The 22,369-nt window shown below is 34.7% G+C and overlaps 1 protein-coding gene across 1 annotated transcript; it reads right to left on the bottom strand.

The window, feature by feature from the left end:
* Nucleotides 1-4,242: 4,242 nt before the first annotated feature.
* On the bottom strand, nt 4,243-21,912 carry LOC129881021 (exocyst complex component SEC3A). The gene is made up of 25 exons (XM_055955335.1): nt 21,600-21,912; nt 19,645-19,715; nt 18,784-18,864; nt 18,633-18,700; nt 18,372-18,474; nt 17,099-17,247; nt 14,790-14,907; nt 14,321-14,425; nt 11,838-11,939; nt 11,597-11,734; nt 10,917-11,045; nt 10,743-10,823; nt 10,583-10,657; nt 9,063-9,236; nt 8,803-8,956; nt 8,660-8,724; nt 7,732-7,902; nt 7,572-7,651; nt 6,629-6,710; nt 6,161-6,258; nt 5,965-6,073; nt 5,771-5,839; nt 5,270-5,335; nt 5,067-5,156; nt 4,243-4,605 (listed from the first exon to the last, which is right to left on the bottom strand). The coding sequence occupies exons 1-25, from the start codon at nt 21,775-21,777 to the stop codon at nt 4,495-4,497; spliced, it is 2,667 nt and encodes an 888-aa protein (XP_055811310.1). The 5' UTR covers nt 21,778-21,912; the 3' UTR covers nt 4,243-4,494.
* Nucleotides 21,913-22,369: the final 457 nt, after the last annotated feature.

A 22,369-nucleotide genomic window follows, 5' to 3' on the forward strand; every position in this document is an offset into this window, starting at 1 on the left:
GCGATACTCATATAATGTAATTCAAAAATAAATACTAAAGTGCATAAAGCTCATCGAACGAGCTAGCCTCAACAACTAGTTAGAATTTGAACTTATGAGTTATGAAGTAAGTTAATTATCGAACCACCTTCATAATACTTACATACATTAGAATCTTTCTTTATATCAAGGAATTCAAGTCTTCATATATAGTTTTTTTAGAAAAACCTCTTTAATTTTACCCTATTTCTAGAAAAGGAGTATGATATTTCGGTAGAGAGTATGTGATTGAATCCCAGCCATCTTTTATGCACCTCGATTAGTTTCACGGAGTACATGTCTCCTCCCACCAACAATAGATACCAGATAACTCTATCCATCAAAACTAGATCCCTCCTTATTTTGCTTTTGCTCCGCCTCTATATATAAAAAAAGGGCAGCCCGGTGCACTAAGGCTCCTGCTATGCGCAGGGTCCGGGGAAGGGCCTGACCACAAGGGTCTATTGTACGCAGCCTTACCTTGCATTTCTGCCAGAGGCTGTTTCCAAGGCTTGAACCCGTGACCTCCTGGTCACATGGCAGCAACTTTACCAGTTGGCCAATCCTATAAGTTTTTGTAAGAGCTTGTTACATTGGGCAATTAAAGCAAGAAATATTAACTATGAAAAAAAGAATTAACTTTTAGAAAACTCATTTTGAAGGTCTCTTATGACATTACCTTGAGGACTCTTTTAAAGTGGATTAAAACCTCATATCTTTCCTTTACAATATCATGTAAATTTATCGGAGATCTGAGAGGCTCGCTTGAAAATATTGCACTTATATATCTTTGGAAGAGTGTTCACATCAATAGGTTTCAGAAGAGTAGAAATTGTGTAAGATAATATAACACATACACAAATATCACGTTCGACTTGAATTGCATGAATAAAATAAATTGAACGTTTACATTCGTTGCACAAAAATTTTTAAAACGTCAATCATAGTTAATTAATTTGTACTCTCTCCTCTATTAAGCGTTGTTCATAATAAATTAATATTCTCTTTGTTTTATTTTATTTATCTCATAATTTTAATTTGGCGCAAAATCTTATTAACAAATGAAGTCTTTTGAAATATGCAGTGTTCTTAAATATTTCATGATATTTGTACCATTATAAATTGTTTGAAATTTATAGTATTAAACTTGTTATATCATTTGTTTAACTTCATTTATCTCAATTTATGTGGCATTCTTTTCTTTTTTAGTCAGTCGATTCATACCCAAAAAGAATGATATCACTCTATTATTTTATAACAACTTAACTTTAAACTCTTTATTTAATCTTTAACGAAATAATTTATAGTCATACAAATATTCAAAGACTTTATTTAGACCACAAATTTTAATATATATTTTTTTCATTTTAAAACTTCGTGTGCACTATCAAACACCTTCATGTAAACTGCGACGAAAAACTATAATTGTGTGTGAATAATTTTTTATTTTTTAAGGATGAAATGAGTTGCAATGGAACCTCCATACCATTCATGAGCTGCCAGGTGAGGAGTTGGAGAATCATACGATTACCTTTTTAAGGTGAAACACAAGAGGCAATAAAGCATAACAAGCTGCAAAAAGTAAGAAAAAATTAATCCAATCATTGCATTTCTATCCGTGAACTATGACTTTTTTTTCTCTCTTGTCCATTCGATATTCGGTATTTATTTTGAGGTTCGATTAATTTGAATTTGTGGAGAAAAATCTTACGTTGAAGGATAAAACACTCCCTATCAAAGTCGACTTGATATTCAAGACTCAAATCTGAAATATCTGATTAAGGATGAAGGAGTAGCTACCACTCCACACGACAATTAAATATATTGGTGTTCAATATCTTTTTGGAGGCCTGATTAATTTGAATTCGTGCCGGAATATCTTTATTTTGAAGGATAAAACACTTCTTATCAAAGATGACTCGATACCTAAGACTTGAATTTGAGATATCTAATTAAGGATAAAGATTACTTATCACTCCCCCGCAATCACCGGTGTTTTGTATCCTTTTTGATGCTCAATTAATCTAAATTTGCATAGAAGAATCTTACTTTGAAGGATAATTAAAGCACTTTCTACGACTCGATACCCAAGACTCGAATCCGAGATATCTGATTCAAGATGGAAGTACTTACCAACCCACCACAATATTGGTGATACCGATGTTAGATATCTTTTTTGAGGCCCCATTAATCCAGATTCACATTGAGAAGTCTGACTTTGAAGGATAAAATATTTCATATCAAAGGCGATTCCATACTCAAATTCGAATTCAAAATCTCAAGGATAAAAACGTATTTGTATGTTATACTCCATTACAATCTTTGTCGATAAGAATGAACGATGACTTGTCAATCTACATAACCTATATATAGTTTGTCATTCACGCCCCCTATTCTCCTTGAAAAATATAAGTCGTTGGAAAGACTATGACAAAACATATAAATAAAAATGATAACAAAAATAATGAGTGGCTCTAAGACTTGAATTCAAAAAATTTCTATTCTAGAGAACACTTTTAGGAATTCGAAAAACCCCAAAATATACAAAGTTATAACTGGAGTTTACGGAATACTTTTTAACAAATTATTATTATTTTTAGCGATATTTTTTTATTTATTATCATCTCTAGCAATATATAGTATTATATATTAAACGGAAAAGGACCTAAAATACTCCTCAACTATGTGAATTGGTACAAAATTATTCTTCATCTACCTATCGGACCTAAAATGCCCCTCACGTTAACCTTTAGGCTCTGTTTTACCATTATCTCTAACAGTCTAAATATTAAAGATAATTAGCAATTTTATTAATGACATGTCACTATCCTATTGGATAACCTAATATTTAATTAAATCAATTTTTTAAAACCCCAAAATCCATACCCACCCGCTCCACCCAAAAGTCCCACACGTTCACCATTTACGGGTGGGGCTTTTGGGTGGAGCGGGTGGGTATGGATTTTGGGGTTTTAAAAAATTGATTTAATTAAATATTAGGTTATCCAATAGGATAGTGACATGTCATTAATAAAATTGCTAATTATCTTTAATATTTAGACTGTTAGAGATAATGGTAAAACAGAGCCTAAAGGTTAACGTGAGGGGCATTTTAGGTCCGATATGTAGATGAAAGGTATTTTTGTACCAATTCGCATAGTTGAGGGGTATTGTAGGCGGCCCTTTTTCGTATGTTAAAAGTAAATTATGCATACAATATAAATATATTATAAGTGTTTTAAAATATAGTATGTTTGTTTGGTAAAACAAAATCCATATAATGTATTATAAGTGTATTAAAAATGTGGTAAATGTATTATCCATAAATAAAACTTGTATTATATGTATTTTATAAATTGTTCTCTGTAATATCTATTAGAATTGTATTATAAGTGTAGTGAAAAAAATGTTATTGCTATAAATGGTAAATATATTCTTAATATAACATATCTATGTAACTTTCCCATTTTAAGAATTTAACTAGAGCTGTTTAAAATCGAATTGAACCCGATAATCCGAATCAAAAAAATGCTATTGATATATCAATATTGAATTATTGATTTAATAGTTTGACAATGATTTTGATTTTATTTTTTATCGAATTATGATAATTTTTTCTTAGCAGATTAACCTATAACTCGATAATAGTTGAGGATAACTCTTGTAGGTTCATTATGTTTTATTACTCAAGTAGTGCAAATAATACTAAATCAATTGGTTCCTTTTGGATCAAACATTATGCTCATTATTTTCTTCTTGCAATTGATCTTCATAATATTGTTAATACTTATTCTAAACAAGTATTATCATATTCAATTTAATGAAACTAAATTTTTAGGCGCAAATTACTTGATAATTATTGAAATACCCTATTAGATTCAATTATCACATTGTTTGCAAGTGATTTTGGATAAGGAAAACTTTTCATGTATAATTTTAACAGTTAACTCAATAACAATCAATACCGATTAACCAATAATCAATATCTTAACGGTTCTTTAACAATTTAATATGTCTATTAACCGATAACCTTCAAAACCAAACTAATCCAACATATTCGCAGTTCTAAATTTAACAATCAATATGTATGCATAACCAAATTATACATACAGTGTAATGTTATAGCAAAAGTATAAATGTGGGCCTCACCATTGATTGATGCCATGCAGTGCAAGAGACACTAGTAAAGGGGAGTGGACTTCAAGGCATCACTAGTGAAAACACTTCTTCAATAATAACTAATGGATTAATTGATACAGAGTACGATAAAACATTTCTTCCTCCACAGTAGTTAAACTTAGAATAAAAAAACTCAGATAACCCACACAGTAGCTTAAAAGAAAACATTACAGAACAAAACCGGCAAGGGCGATACACGCAAATGCTCTACAGAATACAAATAGACAACAAAATACAAACTCTACAACCTTCTTTTCCTAACAACTAAAACTAGAATCGAACTCACAAAAAGCTTCTTTACATGGATGCCAAAAGATCGCGCATTTCTGAGACAGATGGGACATTCTCACTGGGGTATATCTTGGCTACAAGCTGAGCAAAACTTTCGTACTTGTCCAAGAACTCCTTCTGCAAGAATACGAATGTTGTAGATAAATTTGCTATACGAAAAATGAACCAAAGGAAGATAGAGATCAACAAAAGCCTAGGCACAAAGTAAACTTTAAAAGTAACTCAAAAATTGGACGCAAGATTTCAATGTTACAGGACAATGCAATTGAAAAAGGACTTAAATATGTCTCCATTGTACCACAGGTCCATTAATTATGATTTATGTTTATATAATCACTAGTGTAACTCCAGCTTTAAAAATGGCACTATTTTTATCACTTCTCCAGTTCACTGTCCATCTCGTCATAAAGCGAGGATTAAGTTCTTTAATAAGAGAACTCGGACAAGCCAATGGCCAGAGGATTCCCCTGGATTGTCTCACCAGTTTTGTGGCGTGAGTCACACAAGGCACCGTATAATTTATTTCTCATCGAGATTTTCAAGTGATTAATTTCAATACCCAATTTTGATAGATATACCTTGCATTTATCCCATAATGAAGGCAGCAACTCCTCTGAGGTTAAGTTCTTCTGCAATCTCTTATACATTGCACTGATGGACTTATCCACCTATAGAACCAAAGTTTGAACATATATCAAAGACCCCGAAATGTAAGGCATATAAGTGACATTTTTTAGGTTAGAAAAGATAGAACATCAATTGAGGACATTGACAGACTTACCCCAGATAAACTAGATTTTACCACCTTCCGAAGATCCATCTTTGACAGCCCAAGTTGGAATGGAATCTAAAATATATAAAAGCATAGATCATTAGCAACAGATGATCTATTGACGCAGTCAAATAAGAAGCATTTGCATTTAAAGTCAATATAAACATCACGCAAGTGCAAATATGGAACAAAACAGTTCTTTGTTACTTCAAAAGGAGGAAAGGGAATAACCCAGCTACAAATACGGGAACCAAATTTTAGCTCAGTGTCAGCTTAAACTTTAACAATGTCAGCAATGCAAACCTAAAGTTCCATCTGCCGAAGAAAGAATACAATTTTATTCCCGTATTAGTAATTTAATATCATGTACTGGCTCAAATTCGTATCAACTTAATAACAAAGAAGGAAACTAATTAACAAGCAATATTGTCCTCATGCAAGAAAAATTAAGATACCCTTAAGAGGAGGGAAGACGATAAATGCTGTAACAAAAAGAGAAAGTAATCTAACCTCTTCAGGCGGGATTGTGTACATCAAATCCTCAATTCTTCGAACGAACTGAAAAAGTCGCTCAAATTGCTGTCGGAAAGTATAGGTTTAAGGTATATCATCAGAAAGACTTGAACCTAAAGAAGTTACTAGTAACAATAAAAGTAGCAAAGAAAACATTACAAAATCAAGAAGCAAGAAATAGGGAAGCTTACATAGAATATAATCACGTTGATATGGCGTGTGCAAGCTTGTTCATAAGATTCACTAGCTTCATGATAGAATTTCGCTAATGTCGGCACCATATTAGCCAGGTCATAAAGACTGCACAACTGCTTCCCATCAGCACACTAACTGATTTGACGGAATAGAATATGGAATAGAGTTCTGAAAGCAACATTAGAACAATACCTATTCTGAAATGCTGCATAGTTTTCTAAAAGCATAATGTCCTCATATTTTGGGTCTGCTTTAGCAATTTTATCCAAAGTAAGGAACATTGTAGTGACCTGCCAAACAATTTCCAAAACAGCCATGCCACAACAATACGTAAGGGAAAAAGTATTATCTGACGACAACAAAGTGTAAAAATTAAAATCATCACAGAGAGGAGAAAAGAACAATATACATATTTCCTAATTTCTATTTTGCTTTTTTCCCTTAATTCCCACTTTAGCAATATGTGATTTTTCTATAATAGAATTTTAAAAAGGTAAATTATAGAATTATCAACTGCTATACTAACACCAAAAAAATGGAAAACAAAAGCAATCAACTACATATTAAGCCATTTAAAAATCTTCAGCAGTCGTAATCTCACATATTAATAGCTCTTCACACTCGCTTATTAAGAAACAAGTCAGAGATGAAAGCACTCACAAACTTTGCATACGCCTGGTCAACCAAATCCCTTGATTGTCCTTGGATATACTGCTCCATACGGGTTGCAAGCATGGCAAATCTACAATATCAAATGAAATGGTTGATAATTCAAGACAAAAAGATCAATTGGCGGTAGTCTGAAAGGAAAATAAGTAGCAAATCATATTTTAATTACAACAAGCACCACACAGCCCAACAGTTATTAATAACTTCAATCGAAAAGTTGTTAGAGGAAGCTCACAGCAAAAGGTAAAAAGCAAGATAATTAATCATAAAAGAGGTAATACAGAGATGAAAAGAGTGTGAAAGTGCACAAGTGGAAGGAAAAAAGCCCTACTCTCAGATACACTAAGTGATTAAGTCGACGAAATCAAGCTGGAATATCCAATATAAAATTGACACTGTCTAACTTTACTTGAAAAGAAAATTATTGGGTAAATAATAGAAATAAAAATAGCTGAGCAAACTGTAAGCTAAAAAGTTGGAGGGATTGATTTCTTCAAGCAAAGTATGAATTTTCTTGGTAGTAACAATTATAGTATGCAAAATGTGAAATCACTCTCTTTTTCCTTCAAACTGGGGAAAAATTGTTCCCAAAGAAACAAACCCATACTGTTGTCAGTGTTAATAAAGGCCAATCCTTCAGTAAAGAAAATATAATATAAGAGCCTATATTCTAGCATGTCTAAATGCGCTACTAATCAGAATATCAGACCACATAAACTAGGAGGGTAAGATAAAAAGACAAAAGCTTTAACTGCAATGCCACTAGTTAAAACACATTCTTCTGACACCAAATTTACATGCTTAACCAATAACTTTACACCCTAGATATGTCAAGCACTATTCAGATGCCCCCAAGTTGAACCATTTAACTACATATTTGAGCCCAAAGCTAAGGCAAGTATACAAAAGTAAGGACATATATAACTCAGTCCACCTTGGTATATATGACAAGACTCCCAACTGTCGAACATTTCGCTCATTTCTTTCAATTTGATGACACGCTTCATCAACAAACTGCAATTGAAGCAAACAGAAAAGAAAGTAAACATCATCACTTATGAGTTCCAAAAGCATATATTATGACAAGAACTCACCCGACTGAACTGCACTGAAATTCTAGATTCCAAGTCATCAAGCAAGATGCGCACAAATCCTGCAGCATCAGCCTTCTGACCTGAAATATAACGTTCTGTTATTCCATGCATTGATATGCAGCGCAAAGGATCAATCTTGTATGCCCAATCCACCACCGCATAGAAGTCTTCCTAAAACACGTGAAAAGAAGAGAGTTTTGTCAGGTGTTTCGAACAGAATCTGTAACCATCCAACTAACAATTACGCCCATCAACAACCAGAATATTGAGACAAAAATACTTCGAAACTACAAAGAAAATTGATCCACAAAAGAGAAAAAATACTAATAGAGAAACTAAGCTATAAGCACCATGAAGACTAGGTAAAACTTGCTGGCAAACATTCAGCACTAGCTCCTCATGACAAGGAAAAATAAAATATGTCCAGAATGCAATAACTTGGTTTATCAAGGGCTGGTTCTACAGAACACAACTAGAGATGGTGGCGCATCAACCATCATAAAGGTTCGCCAATTTGTACATAACAGCAGAGGATAATAGGCATTTTTATTACAGAAAAGAAATAAGCCGTCTGCTGAACAATGCAAAACCAATTTTCTTGTTCTTTCTGAGTAAAAGTTTGAACTCTATCAGGATGAGTACGGTTATAGCAGGCAATTGTTGAAAAGTAAACATTGTACCGGATAAACAACCAAGCATGAAGGTGTGAACATTGATCGGGTAGATAACACATAGCTTACAGTAGAAGAATCACCAAATTAGAAAACACACCTACAACTAAGATCCGTAATTTTTATTCACCATCTCAACCTGATACTAACTCAAGTTAGCTGAATCCCCGCAGGGCCATATTTTCACTTCAAGTAAACAGACTATTGTGATTATAATCAAATAACAAGGCTATTGTAAGAATGAAATGTGGCATTACTTGTATTCCATCAAGTAAATCATGAAGCGATTCGTTCAGTGCCTCTAGCTCACCAGTGTTTTTACCTGCAAGATAATAAAAAGTAGTCCTTAATTGACCATAACTCAGGCTAGGCAAGAGAAGGAAAAAGGACAAAGCATTACCAGCTTTCTTGTCATTCTCATCAATATCCATAATGCCCAAATCATCATAGTATGCATCATCCTCATCATGAGCACTTTTATTGCCATTAGCAAGACCTCCTGGTGGAACGAGTGCAGGAACTTCAAAGCACATGAAGTGAGCAAAGAATGAACTCTGCATTTAGGAAAAAGAAACAAAAAACTTATATTGGGAGTGAAAACAACATTAACCAATTATATATATAAATATATCCCAGAGAGCGAAGAAAGTAGAGGAGCACCTCATCCACAAGTAGAGGGATAAATATTGTCAGCATTTTAGCATATGCATCTGAAACTGTTGAAGTGTCTGCACTATTCACATTTTGATTCGAACCCATTGAACCTTCAAGCCATACAGTTGGATTTCTCGACGCCTTTGTACTGGCACGAAGCTCATTTGCAAACTCACGAGCCTGCAAAGTATGGCATACTTAAGGAATCATTACTTTCAACTTGAAATGTCCTTTATCAAGGATCTATTATGATCCCAAAACTTTATCCATTTTCAACTCTGAAGTTTGGTCTAAGGAGAATCACAAGGCATGGCCAATAAATAGGAATATTTCATCAGAACTCCAAAAAATATTTAGGGGGTACATCGATGCAGATAAAAACCAACAGATTCAGCTTTTTCTTATAGGTTAACTGAAATTTCTATGAGACGGGTATCAAGGCATCTAGAGTTAACACACAAATTGAAAAAAAATAAAAAAAATAGACAGCCATCAATGCATAATGCAAATATGTTTTTCAAATCTTTACATGTTGGGTCACTCTTAGACAATTAAGCCTGTTTCACCTCTTGATTTCTTCTCACTGGCAGCAAAAGAAGGAAACTGTTAGCAGAATGCACACTCTCAGTTCTGGCTGCCCAATGTGAAGAATTTTTTAATGATGGTGGTTTCTGGGCCAGCTTGCCAATTGTGAAGATTATGACCCCAGAACATGCAAGAACATTGTTTGGTCCACCAAGCAATGTCCTTGGTAGCTTTTTTGTGCTATGACTCTTTTGAGTGAGAAGGCAGCTGTTAATAGATTTATCTTTTTAAGTGCGTTCATAGGTCTAAGTAGCCCAGAAATTAGCTAGCTTCAGATAATTTCAGGACCTTTTCAAGAGGATTGCAGTCCAATTGCCATTAATTCCATAGTGCTGAAAGTCCACTTGGTCGAAGTCCTCTAGACAGGGTTCCAAGTTACTTGGACGTGAAATAATTCTTTTTCTCCAAAATTGATCTCCCAAAGTCCTAATTCATTTTTCCTTACTCATCCAGTTTGTATGTATACTAAAAGTTCTGAGTCAAATTATAAATCAATGTCTTTGAGTGACTAGTGTTAATTTGGATTCCCCTCCAGGCACTTCCCATCTTTCTCATTTTCTTCTCATCTGGTTTTCTACTGCTGCCACTTCATTTTTTATACAGCTTGTTATTGCTTATTGTGAACAGCATGCACTTCGGTCTCATTTTTAGAGAAGTCTGAACCTCATTTACAATTTAGCCCGGGAACTGTCTAGCTATGATCATAGATTACAAGTAGATTAAACTTGTTCAAAAGCAGGTTAACTTGGCAACTCTTTGATGCAAAGGACACTGAAGGTTTGAGATGAAGATAACGGATATTCAAATAGTTTAGAAGTGCACCAATGCTGTAGTGAACATATAAGGAGATCTAAGCAACCTACTCAGAAAGAAGAAGGAAGTAAAAGTAGTTATCGAAAGACATGAAAAGACAATTGGATTAATAACAATAACTTTCTGACCTCCCGGCGCAAAAGCAAATTAAGGGATGTACAATAAGCTTTTCTTAAGGAGCCCAAGCAATTCTTGTCAAGACTCTGTAAATACAGGATAGCGAAAAAGACATCAGAAACTATTGAAATAAACAATAGTAAGTTAACCAAGAAATTGAATCAGTCTGACCTGCAGATGCTGCAAAAGACGAGCATATGTCCTGCACTTGTATCTCAGATCAGCATGATCAGGCCTCTTCAATTGTCCACGCTGTTTAATTCATGTTATCAGCTGTCAATAGTAACTACTTACAAAAAAAAGATGACAATTGAGTAAAAAGTAAAAGTGACAGCAGAAGAATACCTGAGAAAAATAACTCTTATCACTTATCATAAAATCCACCAAACTGGTAAAATAGTTTCTCAAGAATTCAGATGCTCTTCGAACAAATGTTGTTTTTAACTTGTCAAGCTCTGCTCGTTTCTCCTTTACCTACAAGAGATTCAAGAACATTTCCGCAAGTAAAAGTGAGTTCACACTTTCACACACAAATTAGAGAAACATTCACTGCCAATGTGAAATAGTTTATCTGAAAGGCAGGACTACTTAGGTTTCAATTACACTGGCAGACAAGCACATAAGATGTAACAATACAATTTCCATACTTCTCATCCATATACAGTAATAGATCATAAGCCCCATTAAATCACAAGAAGTTTATCAATAAGAATTAGCCAGTTGATTGAAAAAGAGAAAGGACGAGTTCCCTATCCAGTTTACAAACCCAAGGTTCATCAAGGCCATTCACGTCACATGATACAACAAATACCATATATTTGCAATAATTCAACCATTTTATATTTCCCCAATCACCTGAGAAACAACAGTTATCCAAGACCTGATCAGGCCAAAAATTGTGCTATGCTTTAATATGTATGCTTGTCTATATATATTAACCTTTTCGACCCCATATGATGAAGCACAACACTGATGAAGAAATAACCAAAAGAATCAGAAAGAAAGAAATGAGCAAGTGGACATACAGCTCTCATGTTTGCATAGCTAGGATCCAAATTAGGAGCTTCAAGACCACGTAAAGCATTAGTTAACCACTCGCATGCCTCAATGTTTTGAAGCATTCTTGTCTCATCAAATGAACCACCTGTTAAAGATGCTGCATACTACAAAACAAGAATGATCGAGTAAAAACATTAGTTTATTAGCGTCCATTAACAAGGTCGGAGACAGATAGACAGAGAGAGAGAGAGAGAGAGAGAGAGAGACCTCAGAGGGTATACGCAATCTCTCAAGAAGCTTATCAAGTTCCTCAATCAATGCTTTGTTGTTAACTGACTGCATTTCTAGCTTGTTGTTGCGGCTCTCTATCTGCATAGATAAAGGATCAGCAGTGCACTAGCAAAGGAGATCCATTCAAATAATAGGCTGTCAACATTCTAATGCAATTAAATATCTGAATATGTGTGTGTGTGTATATATATATGAGTCTGGTGTCCGGACCCAGCTTTGGATATGTATATGTAATGTAGAAAACCCAGTCTTACAGCAACTAGAACCATGCAAACTGTGAGAAATATAGGAGAAAAATATTTCTGAATTGAGTAAGAACAATATTACACAAAGACCCTATTTATAGACACTATAAAACAATCATTTTCCAAGAAGAATACTATAAGCTATTCATATTTCTATTCCTATTCTAAGTAGGATACTATAATCTATTCCAATTCTAAGTAGGATTGTGTACACCTATTCCTATTCTAACACTCCCCCTCAAGCTGGTGCATACAAATCATATGTACCTAGCTTGTTACAAATATAATTAATACGAGGACCAATGAGGGACTTGATGAAGATATCTGCAAATTGATCACTTGACTTCACAAACTTTGTAACAATATCTCCTGACAAAGTGACAATCAATCTCAATGTGTTTACTCCTCTCATGAAACACTGAATTTGATGTGATATATCGATAAAACACAGAGTGATAAATTCCTGAATTGCAATGTTGAACTTCCCAAACCAAGCTTGAGAAGATTGAGAAGACTGTTTCAGACCATAAATTGACTTGAGAAGACTGTTTCAGACCATAGAGTGACTTACACAATCAACATACAAAGGCTACCAGACTCCCCATGAGCAACAAAATCAGGTGATTGCTCCATATAGACTTTTTTCTAGAGATCACCGTGGAGAAAAACATTCTTAATGTCCAACTGAATAAAAGGCCAATGGAGAACGACAACTATAGATAGAAAAAGGCTAACATATGCGATTTTAGCCACGAGAGAGAAAATATCACTGTAATCTAGTCCAAATGTCTGAGGATGCCTTCTTCTTCCTTTTTTTGGCGAAAGTAAATCTGAAATAGAAAGAAAACACTGCAGGAAAACTCAAATCTCTCAGAAACAATGCAATAGCTGCTTAAAAATGCTCGAAATCTGGTATAAAATATATGAAACGTCTCGAAATCAAGAGATGAGTAGATCTTAAACAAGAAAGTTACCGTAAAACTGGCTGAAACATGCTCATGCCCTAGATTATTAGATTTGATGGCTAAAAATCGTCACAATCTAAGAAATAAAACTATATGAGTAGGGTCAGAATGATGGCATGACCCTACTAAGAAAGAGAATGATATGAGTGGGGTCGGAATGATGGCACGACCCTACTGGAAAACAGAAATTAGATGGGTAGGGTCGGAATGGCATGACCCTACTGAGAAAGAGAATGATATGAGTAGGGTCGGAATGATGGCACGACCATACTGGAAAATAAAAATTATCTGGGTAGAGTCGGAATGATGGCACGACCCAACACAAATAAGAAAGTAGTCACCAGAAAGATGGCATGGTCCTACGCAAATAGAATATGAAAAAGTAGTCACCGAAAAGATAGCACGGTGCTACACAAATCGGATATGAGAAAGTAGTCACCGGAATGATGCACGGTGCTACACAAATAGATATGAGAAAGTAGTCCGAAAAAATGCACGGTACTACGCAAATTAAATATGAAAAAGTAGTCACCGGAAAGATGCACGGTGCTGCGCAAATTAGTTATGAGGAAATAGTCACCGAAAAGATATACGGTGACCCAGACTTTTGCTAACATATTCATTGGCCAAACGGGCGGCATATATGAGTAATAGCCACCCGCCGGCAACGGAAGCTCTTTAATTCTCTACCAAGATCGTAGAGGCTCTGATACCATGTGAGAAATATAGGAGAAAAATATTTTTAAATTGTGTAAGAACAATATTACACAAAGACCCTATTTATAGACACTATAAAACAATCCTTTTTCAAGAAGAATACTATAAACTATTCATATTTCTATTCCTATTCTAAGTAGAATACTATAATCTATTCCTATTTCTATTCAATACTAAGTAGGATTGTGTACACCTATTCCTATTCTAACACAAACATAGAACTATGGTCCCTTTTCCCTGGAAGCATATATACAGAAAGATCAGACTTCTAGATAACCAAATTTGGGAAGGAAATGATATTATCCAAGTTTATACATTGGTCATTGCGTTGAATACAAAAACTACAAAACTACATATCAGATAGATGCACCAAGGACTATGACACAAAACTAATTTTCACATTCAAGAGATTCACAAGTTATATTATAACAGAAATACATATACAAAATCAGTAGACTAAGAAAGGCAAAATTTATCTCCTTGCTGATAATACTATATAATAAACTACATAGGTGAAATGCGAGATTCCTACTGATTCAATGTCTTCTCTCATGTGTCTTAGCTTTAAGTTGAAGATGCCCAACCATTCATCCATATCTTCAACACAGCTGGTGGCTGCTTCAAGCCCCTGCAAGACCTGCAGGACAATTATTTCAGAGGCAGAAACATATTGCTCCTTCATGGAAAACATGGAATTCTCCCCTCATCTAAGAAGGCAACAAATTAAGTGTTGTGTGTATATCTAAGAACATACATATAGATAATTGGAGGATTTGGAAGAAAAGCTGAAAATAAGGGGACAGGCAAAGTTTGCTGTTAACTACACTTGGCAGAAAAAAGGTTTGACAATGCAAGAGCTGCATAGCATATTCATGTAGAAGTCTATTGGTTGTTACAAAAACAACATCAGCAGCAGCTCATGGAAGAAAATGAAACCAAAAGCTCCACAGACACAGGTATCAAAATAATAGGAACTTTTTACCAAAATATTGACTAGTCACCTCATCAATTAATGGCTCGTTCTCCAAAATGGCATGCACATTTGCAGCTTCCAGAGCTTGAACCTCTCGCTTTAACCGCTCTGAGAATGCCTCAGCTTCACCAATACCCATTACATAACTGTAGGAAGTTGGAAAAACAAAATCAGGACAAGGAACCAAAATATTACCCAGATAAATCAGGGACTTGAAAACGAAGAACAGCTACAACTAAACTAACGAGTAAACCTCGAACCAGAGAACAGCTAACGAGGGGAAAAAAGCAAAGGCCTATCACTGCTGCTACCAACTGCTTGGTGTTCTCCGACACAAATAACCAACCCAAGTTTTCAATGACTAATTAAGATTGGAAACACCCTACCCAAGCATAACGATGAAGAAAAACCTCTTATACATTTAATTATGGATAAATCTTCATTCCCTACAGCATGGACAGCACAAAGGTATTGGGAGGGCTTTGGATCAACAACTTGCTCACATGAAAGAATTTAATTTGCAGTTTGCAGTAAACCTTTTGGATTATAGCATAGAGTAGTTTGCCCTTCAACCATCTTAACAACCCACAGCCTTTTTGTGCCATGATATTGGACCCTTTCTCCTTCCAGTGACACCTGAAGTTGCAAAATCCTTTATGATGGTGGTGTCTGTGCAACTAATGCACACTTTGACTATTCCACTGGGTACTTGTTACCTCCCACCAACATACGTACTAGATAATTCTGTCCATGGAGGATAGGACAGATAGGAAGAAATCCCCCAGTGTTTTTAGTCTCTGTTAGGATTTGAACGTGAGACCTCATGATTCTTGATCCACTTCATTGACCACTAGGTCACAAGTCCATCTACTTGATCAAACATGTCTTATCAGTCATCATAATCTTCGAGTACAAAATGTTGTGTTTGCAACGAAGTTATGCAAATAGATAACAGGCTCGACTTTAAAAAAGCACACTTTAGAGTTTGGATTATGAGGAACAAAGTAATCCAAGGATAAAGCTACTAATTATTGAACTTGATCTTTGAATGATGGAAAAAAGAGAAGAATAACAAGGTTCCTCTAGGGAGACATTAATGTTCTCTTTGACTTCTTTTGCGTCTCCAGTTTGTAGCAACCCTTCCCACTACTTTTTTTTTTTTGCAATTTATGATAATATGAAAGATTTTGTAGTTGGGAAAAGCTTCGACTGTGCAACAATGTTTATAGTGACTCTTCTTTTGTTACTTCTATCTCTCCATTTTTTCTTGAATTGCTTCTTTCTTTTTCTTTTTGTTCCTCGCACTGACTTTTTCTTTTTCACATGTGCGTTGTTCTCTCTTGTTGTCAAGGATCTTTTTACTTCTTGGTAATTTCTGCTTCTTTTTCTTATCCAACTCTTGATTTAAGCTAATTGTTCGGTAAATTAACTTGATTGAAACTAATTATCAGTACAGTTGCAACGGCAATCAAATGAGAAATTATAAGGTGGTAAAAGATTAATTCTTTTTTTTGGTTGATTTATCGAAAACTGAAAATCAACTTTGCAATTGAAGATATCTTTATGAAGGTTTGTTTAAAATTATTTTTTACTCCCTCTATTTTATTTTGTGTGTCGTAGTTTGACTGGACAAAGAGGTTCAATAAAGAAGACTTTTAAATCTTCTGCTCTTAAACTGAAGATGTGTATAATGTACCAAAATGCTCTTTGAATCTTGTCGTCCTAAACATGCCGTGTGGGATATTTTGAAGGAAGGAAAAAATGTTTGATTTAAGGAATTACTAAATATAGGAAGTGGCGTGCTTTTCTAGGCATACTAAAAAGGAAATAAGACACATAAATTGGAACAAAGGATGTAATGTTGAATTCTAGTAGGGATTAACATAGTCGTCATAATCTAATGGATATTAATAATGTCCGTTGAAGTTCTCATGTTATATGTAATATATTTTTAGGTAATATCTGGATTTGGTTCAAGTTTTTTCTTTTTTCTTTTGAGCGAAGAAATTTTTATTTTCATTAAGTTGCACGCTTCAATTGAAGAGGCACACCCTTAGCTTCTCGATTATTATTTAAGCCTCAGAAACGTTCTTTTTATGCTTTTAGCTCTCTAAAACACTGCTTATACCCGAGTCCACATGAATGTCATTCTTACCGTTGTTAACCCTCCTAAAGCACCTAATCATTACTGTAGGAGACATACTAGCCATTATTATACAATTGCTCTCACAATTGTGCCAAGGGATGGCTTGTCGATGCAGACATAAGCAGCTTACATTTCAAGCCAAAGATGAGATAATCAAATGTCAAAACAAGAGAGAAAAAGAGGCCACATACGTGCCTAAAAGAGCCTCCATGTCTTCTTCCTCTGCTTGAGACACAAGTTCCCTTTCAACAGTTACTTTCATCTCACGTTCTTCCACAGCAGCACTGAACGGCCCATCTTGGAGATCAGTATGTTGTTTGGTAAATGTTGGAGTATTTTCCTACAAATAGATTTATATAGATTAGAATTGCATTAAACTCATCAAGCACCAAGTTTCATTTTAGTTCCTATTGGGTTGGGTGCTGGGGATTAAAGAAACATATAAAAGCAACTAGTTGTGAACGAATATGTATTTCAAATTAACGAAAGCATGTGTTCACTGTGGATGTAAGCAGTCAGTGTGTATAATTTGCTCTTCGAAGGGCCTTTTTTTCTCTGAAAAGTTATGCTCTTCGAAGGCTTTTGAGGATAGCCTCTTTTTTTTCGGTGCGACCATGGGTTCCCTTTCATAATAGATGATTGGTATCTTTGGTAGAGAACCAAAGTTTTGTGTAGATTCTCTACTTTTTTGTTATACATATTTATATGTGAGAGTATTCCCATATTAATTAAAAGGAATTTGTCATACAGCTTGTATTTGGAAGTATTTCCAATATTAATAAAAGTATTGTTTTATCCACACACAGAAAATAGACCATATCCTTTTCAAAGAAAATTTAACTAAAGAAAAAAGGAAATGTAGGTGATCAATTTAATTCTGATGACTGTTTGCTTTAACATCATGTGTTGCTGATAGTGTGTCCATCTTCAGCTTATAGAAAGTAAATGTGCATATCTAAAAAGACAACAGGAAAGCATCTGTTCACTTACACATAGCTAGGAATTTTGTTAAATGTCCTAAATCAAAGTACCAGGAGATGACACTAATGGATAAAAACTTAAAAGTTAGGAACTTTAGGGGGCACCGCACAAGTGGCACGACACCAGCCAAGGTGACATGATTTAGCAAGCATTTAAACTTTATCAACCATTTCAACTTTGTTAGGCATATTTGAGATCTTTCTTTAAAGATTCACACAACATCTGATACACGACACGAGAAGCAAGGTCAGTAGCTTTACCAATATATGTTACTGGCAGCTTTACCAATATAGGTCACTGACCTCACAACAAGAGAGTACAATTGCAAATTTTATAAGATAACAGAAATGACAAACAAGTTCATGGGCAGAAAAATTCATCTTGAATAAGAAACAGAATGAAGCAAGTTAACTTTTACAGAGAAGGGGCCTACAGATGTGCTGTTAAGAGGTTCAAACCAAATTGAAGAACTATTATATGCACCTTTGCCCAAAGAGCCATCTCCACCACATCAATGCCAACAACCTTGGGGAGACGACCCAAAACATCTTTACATATGTTTAGAATGCAAAGCAATACGCGGTTCCTACAACAATTAAGATAAAAGTTCATCAGCAAAGGAAAAGAAATCATGTTAGCATAAAATTCAGATAAATAGATAGGAATCGGTATCTAATGAATTCAATGGTTCCAGTTTAAAGGAAAGGAAAAAAGAGGAATGGCACATATTTTTTTGCAACAAACCTATCATCAACATTACGCATTGTCCACTGAGGGGGAGCGACACTTTGACTTCTGAGATTATCAAAGCCCTATATGAAAAAATCCTTCAGAATAAGTTCCAAATATCTTTTATTATAGGAGTAAGGAAAATATAGTTCTTCAATGATATTACCAGCATAAATGTACAACCACTTGGATCATTAGTTACAACCTCCACCTTCGACAGATGCTTAAGCTTGTATAATTTTGCAGGCTGCATGTGAGAGTACAACACAATTGTTAGCGAAAACATGACATTTCGACCCAATTTGCTTTAAATGAAACTCACTAGTCTAATATGTTGATTTTGGGAGATCCAATTTGGTTCTTTCCAATGTTTTAAAATGTGAAAGCACAGGGTAAGGTGCTCAAACAATGTTCAGCAAGCAAATTGCTCAAGGTTTCAGTAGCTACTTATCCAAATTTCTTGTACATAATTATGTATGTTTACGGTTAAGAAAAGGGTGGAGGAACAGGAGTAAAACAAGATGGAAGGGAAAATTCAGCTAATCATTTGCTTCAAATTAGGGTGACTATTCTTAACAAGACGGAGTTATCCTTCCCCAATTAGTAGTAACTTCAAAGATAAAACAACGAACTGATTGCCTGAAAGCAAAGCATCAGGGGTAATGTTCAACCTTGGCTGCCTCCAAGCATCTTGGTTATTCTTCAGTTTTGCCTTTCATAAGATTGGTTATAACTAGGACAATTTAGTAAACATAAATACTTCTGACCAGTATTATAAATCATTATAGCTTCATCATGCACATTATAAAAATTGAGTAAGAAACTGTCATGTTAAATTCTGTGGCATTTTCATAACAATGAAGTCATAGCTTCATTTTTTGCCCGTTTGATAACCCATAATGAAGTCTGAGGTTCGTATTCACGTGGGTGGACAACTACACTACATTATCTGGTTTTAAGTTCTAAGATTAGTGTCTGAACAGAAGACAAAAAAATTAGTAAAAGAGAATAAATCAGAAGTATTTACCTCAAGAACTCCTCCAGTGGAATATTTTAACACATGAAGAAAAGCTTTAGTTCGTTGGCCTTTTGCTTTTGCTGCACAAACCACACATCATGATAGAGGGAACTACCAGAATGACCAACTCTGATCGACAATTTAAAAAGAAAAGGAAAAACTGAAAGTACATACAACCCCATTCCATTTTGTGAGGTAAACATTATCTGTTAAAATGGCAAAATCATTAGAGGACTTCACTGACAATATTTAACTTCAAAAATCTTGGATGAAGGAAGAGCTTCTCACTAAATTTGACCATTACTTGAGAAATTTGAAGGTGTTAGTCAAAATAAGCTCATCTTTCATCAACAACCTCTTACCCGAAAGAGTAAATAAAAATAAATATAACTTCACTCTTAATTCCCTTAGCTGAATACTGATCATTTCCTTCAAATAGTTTGGACTGGCCGGGCAGAATGTGAAAGAGATAGATTCCTCCTTTCGTCCAACTCCTGAAAATATTCGGGTACCCAATGGCCAATTCTTCCTTCTTTTTTTCCTTTTTTGGGATTCCACTCTACTGGTTTATCCACTTCCTGTACCCATCAAATATAGCATAAGGTTTTCCCCCCTCTTTAGGTCAATGTGGTACCTACCCAACCAGTACTCTGGACCATAGTAAAAGAATCCATGGCATAGTTCCATTTAGTGATAATAAATTTACTAACGACTCATTTCTCCCTCAACCCTTCTCTTGTTTGTCACAAGGTGATGTTCGGGCCAGTTTTTCTAGGAATCAGTTTGAATTCATGCCGAGGCAATCTATTACAGAAGTTATCTACCTTGTGAGGAGACTGGTGGAGTAGTATAAGGAGAGGAAGAGGGACTTACATATGGTGTTCATTGACCTAAAGAAGGCTTATGACATGGAGATGCTAGAGGCTAGAGGTGTATAGGTGGCTTACACTAGGGCGATTAAGAACATGTAAGATAGAACCAAGACCAGCGTGAGGATAGTGGAAGGAACTCGAAGCACTTCCCATTCATGACGGGGTTGCATCAGGAATCAGCTCTTAGAAATTCAATAGTCTATTCCACTTTGCTCCCTTAGAAATTCAAACACCAAACCTCATGGTTATTCCTCTCCTTTTTCTTTTTCTTCTTTAATGGAAAACCAAACTCCGAACTACCCCCAAAACCACCTAACAGGAGTCAAAAGGGTTTTTTCGGACTTTGTTTCCTTAGTGACTCAAAGTCCACAACCTCATGATTACTCTTCTCCTTCCTCTAAACTCTTAACCATCTCTACAAGTTCAGCTTCCCTAAACTCTAAGGCCTTCGCATATCTCATCCTTGCACATTAGCTTTCTCTGTATTGTTCCAATTTTATCAGATATTTCATCAAATTGAAACAGATCACTCAGTAATACAAGTAGAAACAGAATCACCCAGCTTAACTTTAATAAATCAGCCTAGTAAGTTTCCTTATCCATTCCATTCTATCCTGACACATTTCATTATTACTAAATAAACTGTCCATATAAAACTAGAAGTTAGCATTATCCACTCTTTTTTCCCTTTTTCTTTTTTTGAAAAGGTAAACCCTCAAACCCAAAAGCCAAATAGTTGCTTACTCTTCTCCTTCCTCTAAAAAGGAACATCTATAGTTTCCCTAAGCTAGCTAAGGCCTCTGCACATATCAACCTCGAGCACTACCTTACAAATCTTCTCTATATCATTCCAATTTTATCAGATATCCTTAAAAGACCTGAACTAGCTAAGGTCTTATTAAACTCATTTCCAGCCATTGAAGCAACTCAACAAACTCCAATTTTCATCAAAATTAAAACAGATGACACAGTAACACAATTATAAACAACAGAATCACCTAATTTTACTTTACATTTCATTATAACTAAAATAAACTGTCTAATTAAAACTGCAAGTAAACTAAATCTATACAAATAACATAGTTTACTTACTGGAAATTGCGATAACTCTGGGTTTAGCAGTATGACTACGACCCAATTTTCCAGTTTTCGCCCAGATCCCACGGCTCTTAGCGACTCTGATAGACATGACGATCTTCTGCTTAGTGCTCTCTAAAGCCGCATCACAAGCTCTTCTCAACTCCTCATCATCCGCACTCGACTTCGCCATTTTTTTTCTCGCTCTTCTCTCTGAATTTGAAGGTCCTTTGTATTTCAGATTTCCTATTTCTCCTTCTCTGTTTTACTTGTAAGAGCAGTTTTACAGCTTAGAAAAGTTGTAGGGGGCTGTCTTTTCCTCCCTTTTTTCTAATCAAATGTAAATAATAGTCCAAACTTTTCTTCTTCTTTTTCTTTTCCTATTATCGGAAAACAAATTGACTCAAATTTAAACGGGTTATTATTTTTTAATGCTAGTAACCAGTAACTTTGTTTATCAAAAATTAATCAAATGGAAGAAAATTAGTTACTGTTTTTGTTTTTGATGATGTTTTATACGATTTTTGTATAATGTTAATTAAATTAATTATTTATTTAAATATTTTTTTTATCTTTTTTAAAATGTTATAATTGATGAATACTCACTAATCGAATTATCAATAAATTTGAGAAAATGAGTAATGGATAATATATTGTTTTTTATAAAATATTTCATATTTTTTAAAAAATTTATAACCTATCAAGATGATGTATAGTTGCAAGTGATAAGTATTTTATTATTGAAAAGAACGTATTAGGTTAAATTTAAACGAGGTAAAAAATAT

Source organism: Solanum dulcamara, chromosome 1 (genome assembly GCF_947179165.1).
Source record: "Solanum dulcamara chromosome 1, daSolDulc1.2, whole genome shotgun sequence".
Lineage (NCBI taxonomy): Eukaryota > Viridiplantae > Streptophyta > Magnoliopsida > Solanales > Solanaceae > Solanum > Solanum dulcamara.

Excerpts from the sequence above, each read along its gene's own strand:
- LOC129881021 (XM_055955335.1), bottom strand. The coding sequence starts at position 21,777 with ATGGCGAAGTCGAGTGCGGATGATGAGGAGTTGAGAAGAGCTTGTGAT. Across the intron at positions 8,725-8,802 it reads TGAGAATGACAAGAAAGCTG|GTAAAAACACTGGTGAGCTA; the intron begins GTAATGCTTTGT and ends ATTATCTTGCAG. Across the intron at positions 6,711-7,571 it reads GTCTTGTCATATATACCAAG|ATTTGCCATGCTTGCAACCC; the intron begins GTGGACTGAGTT and ends TTGATATTGTAG.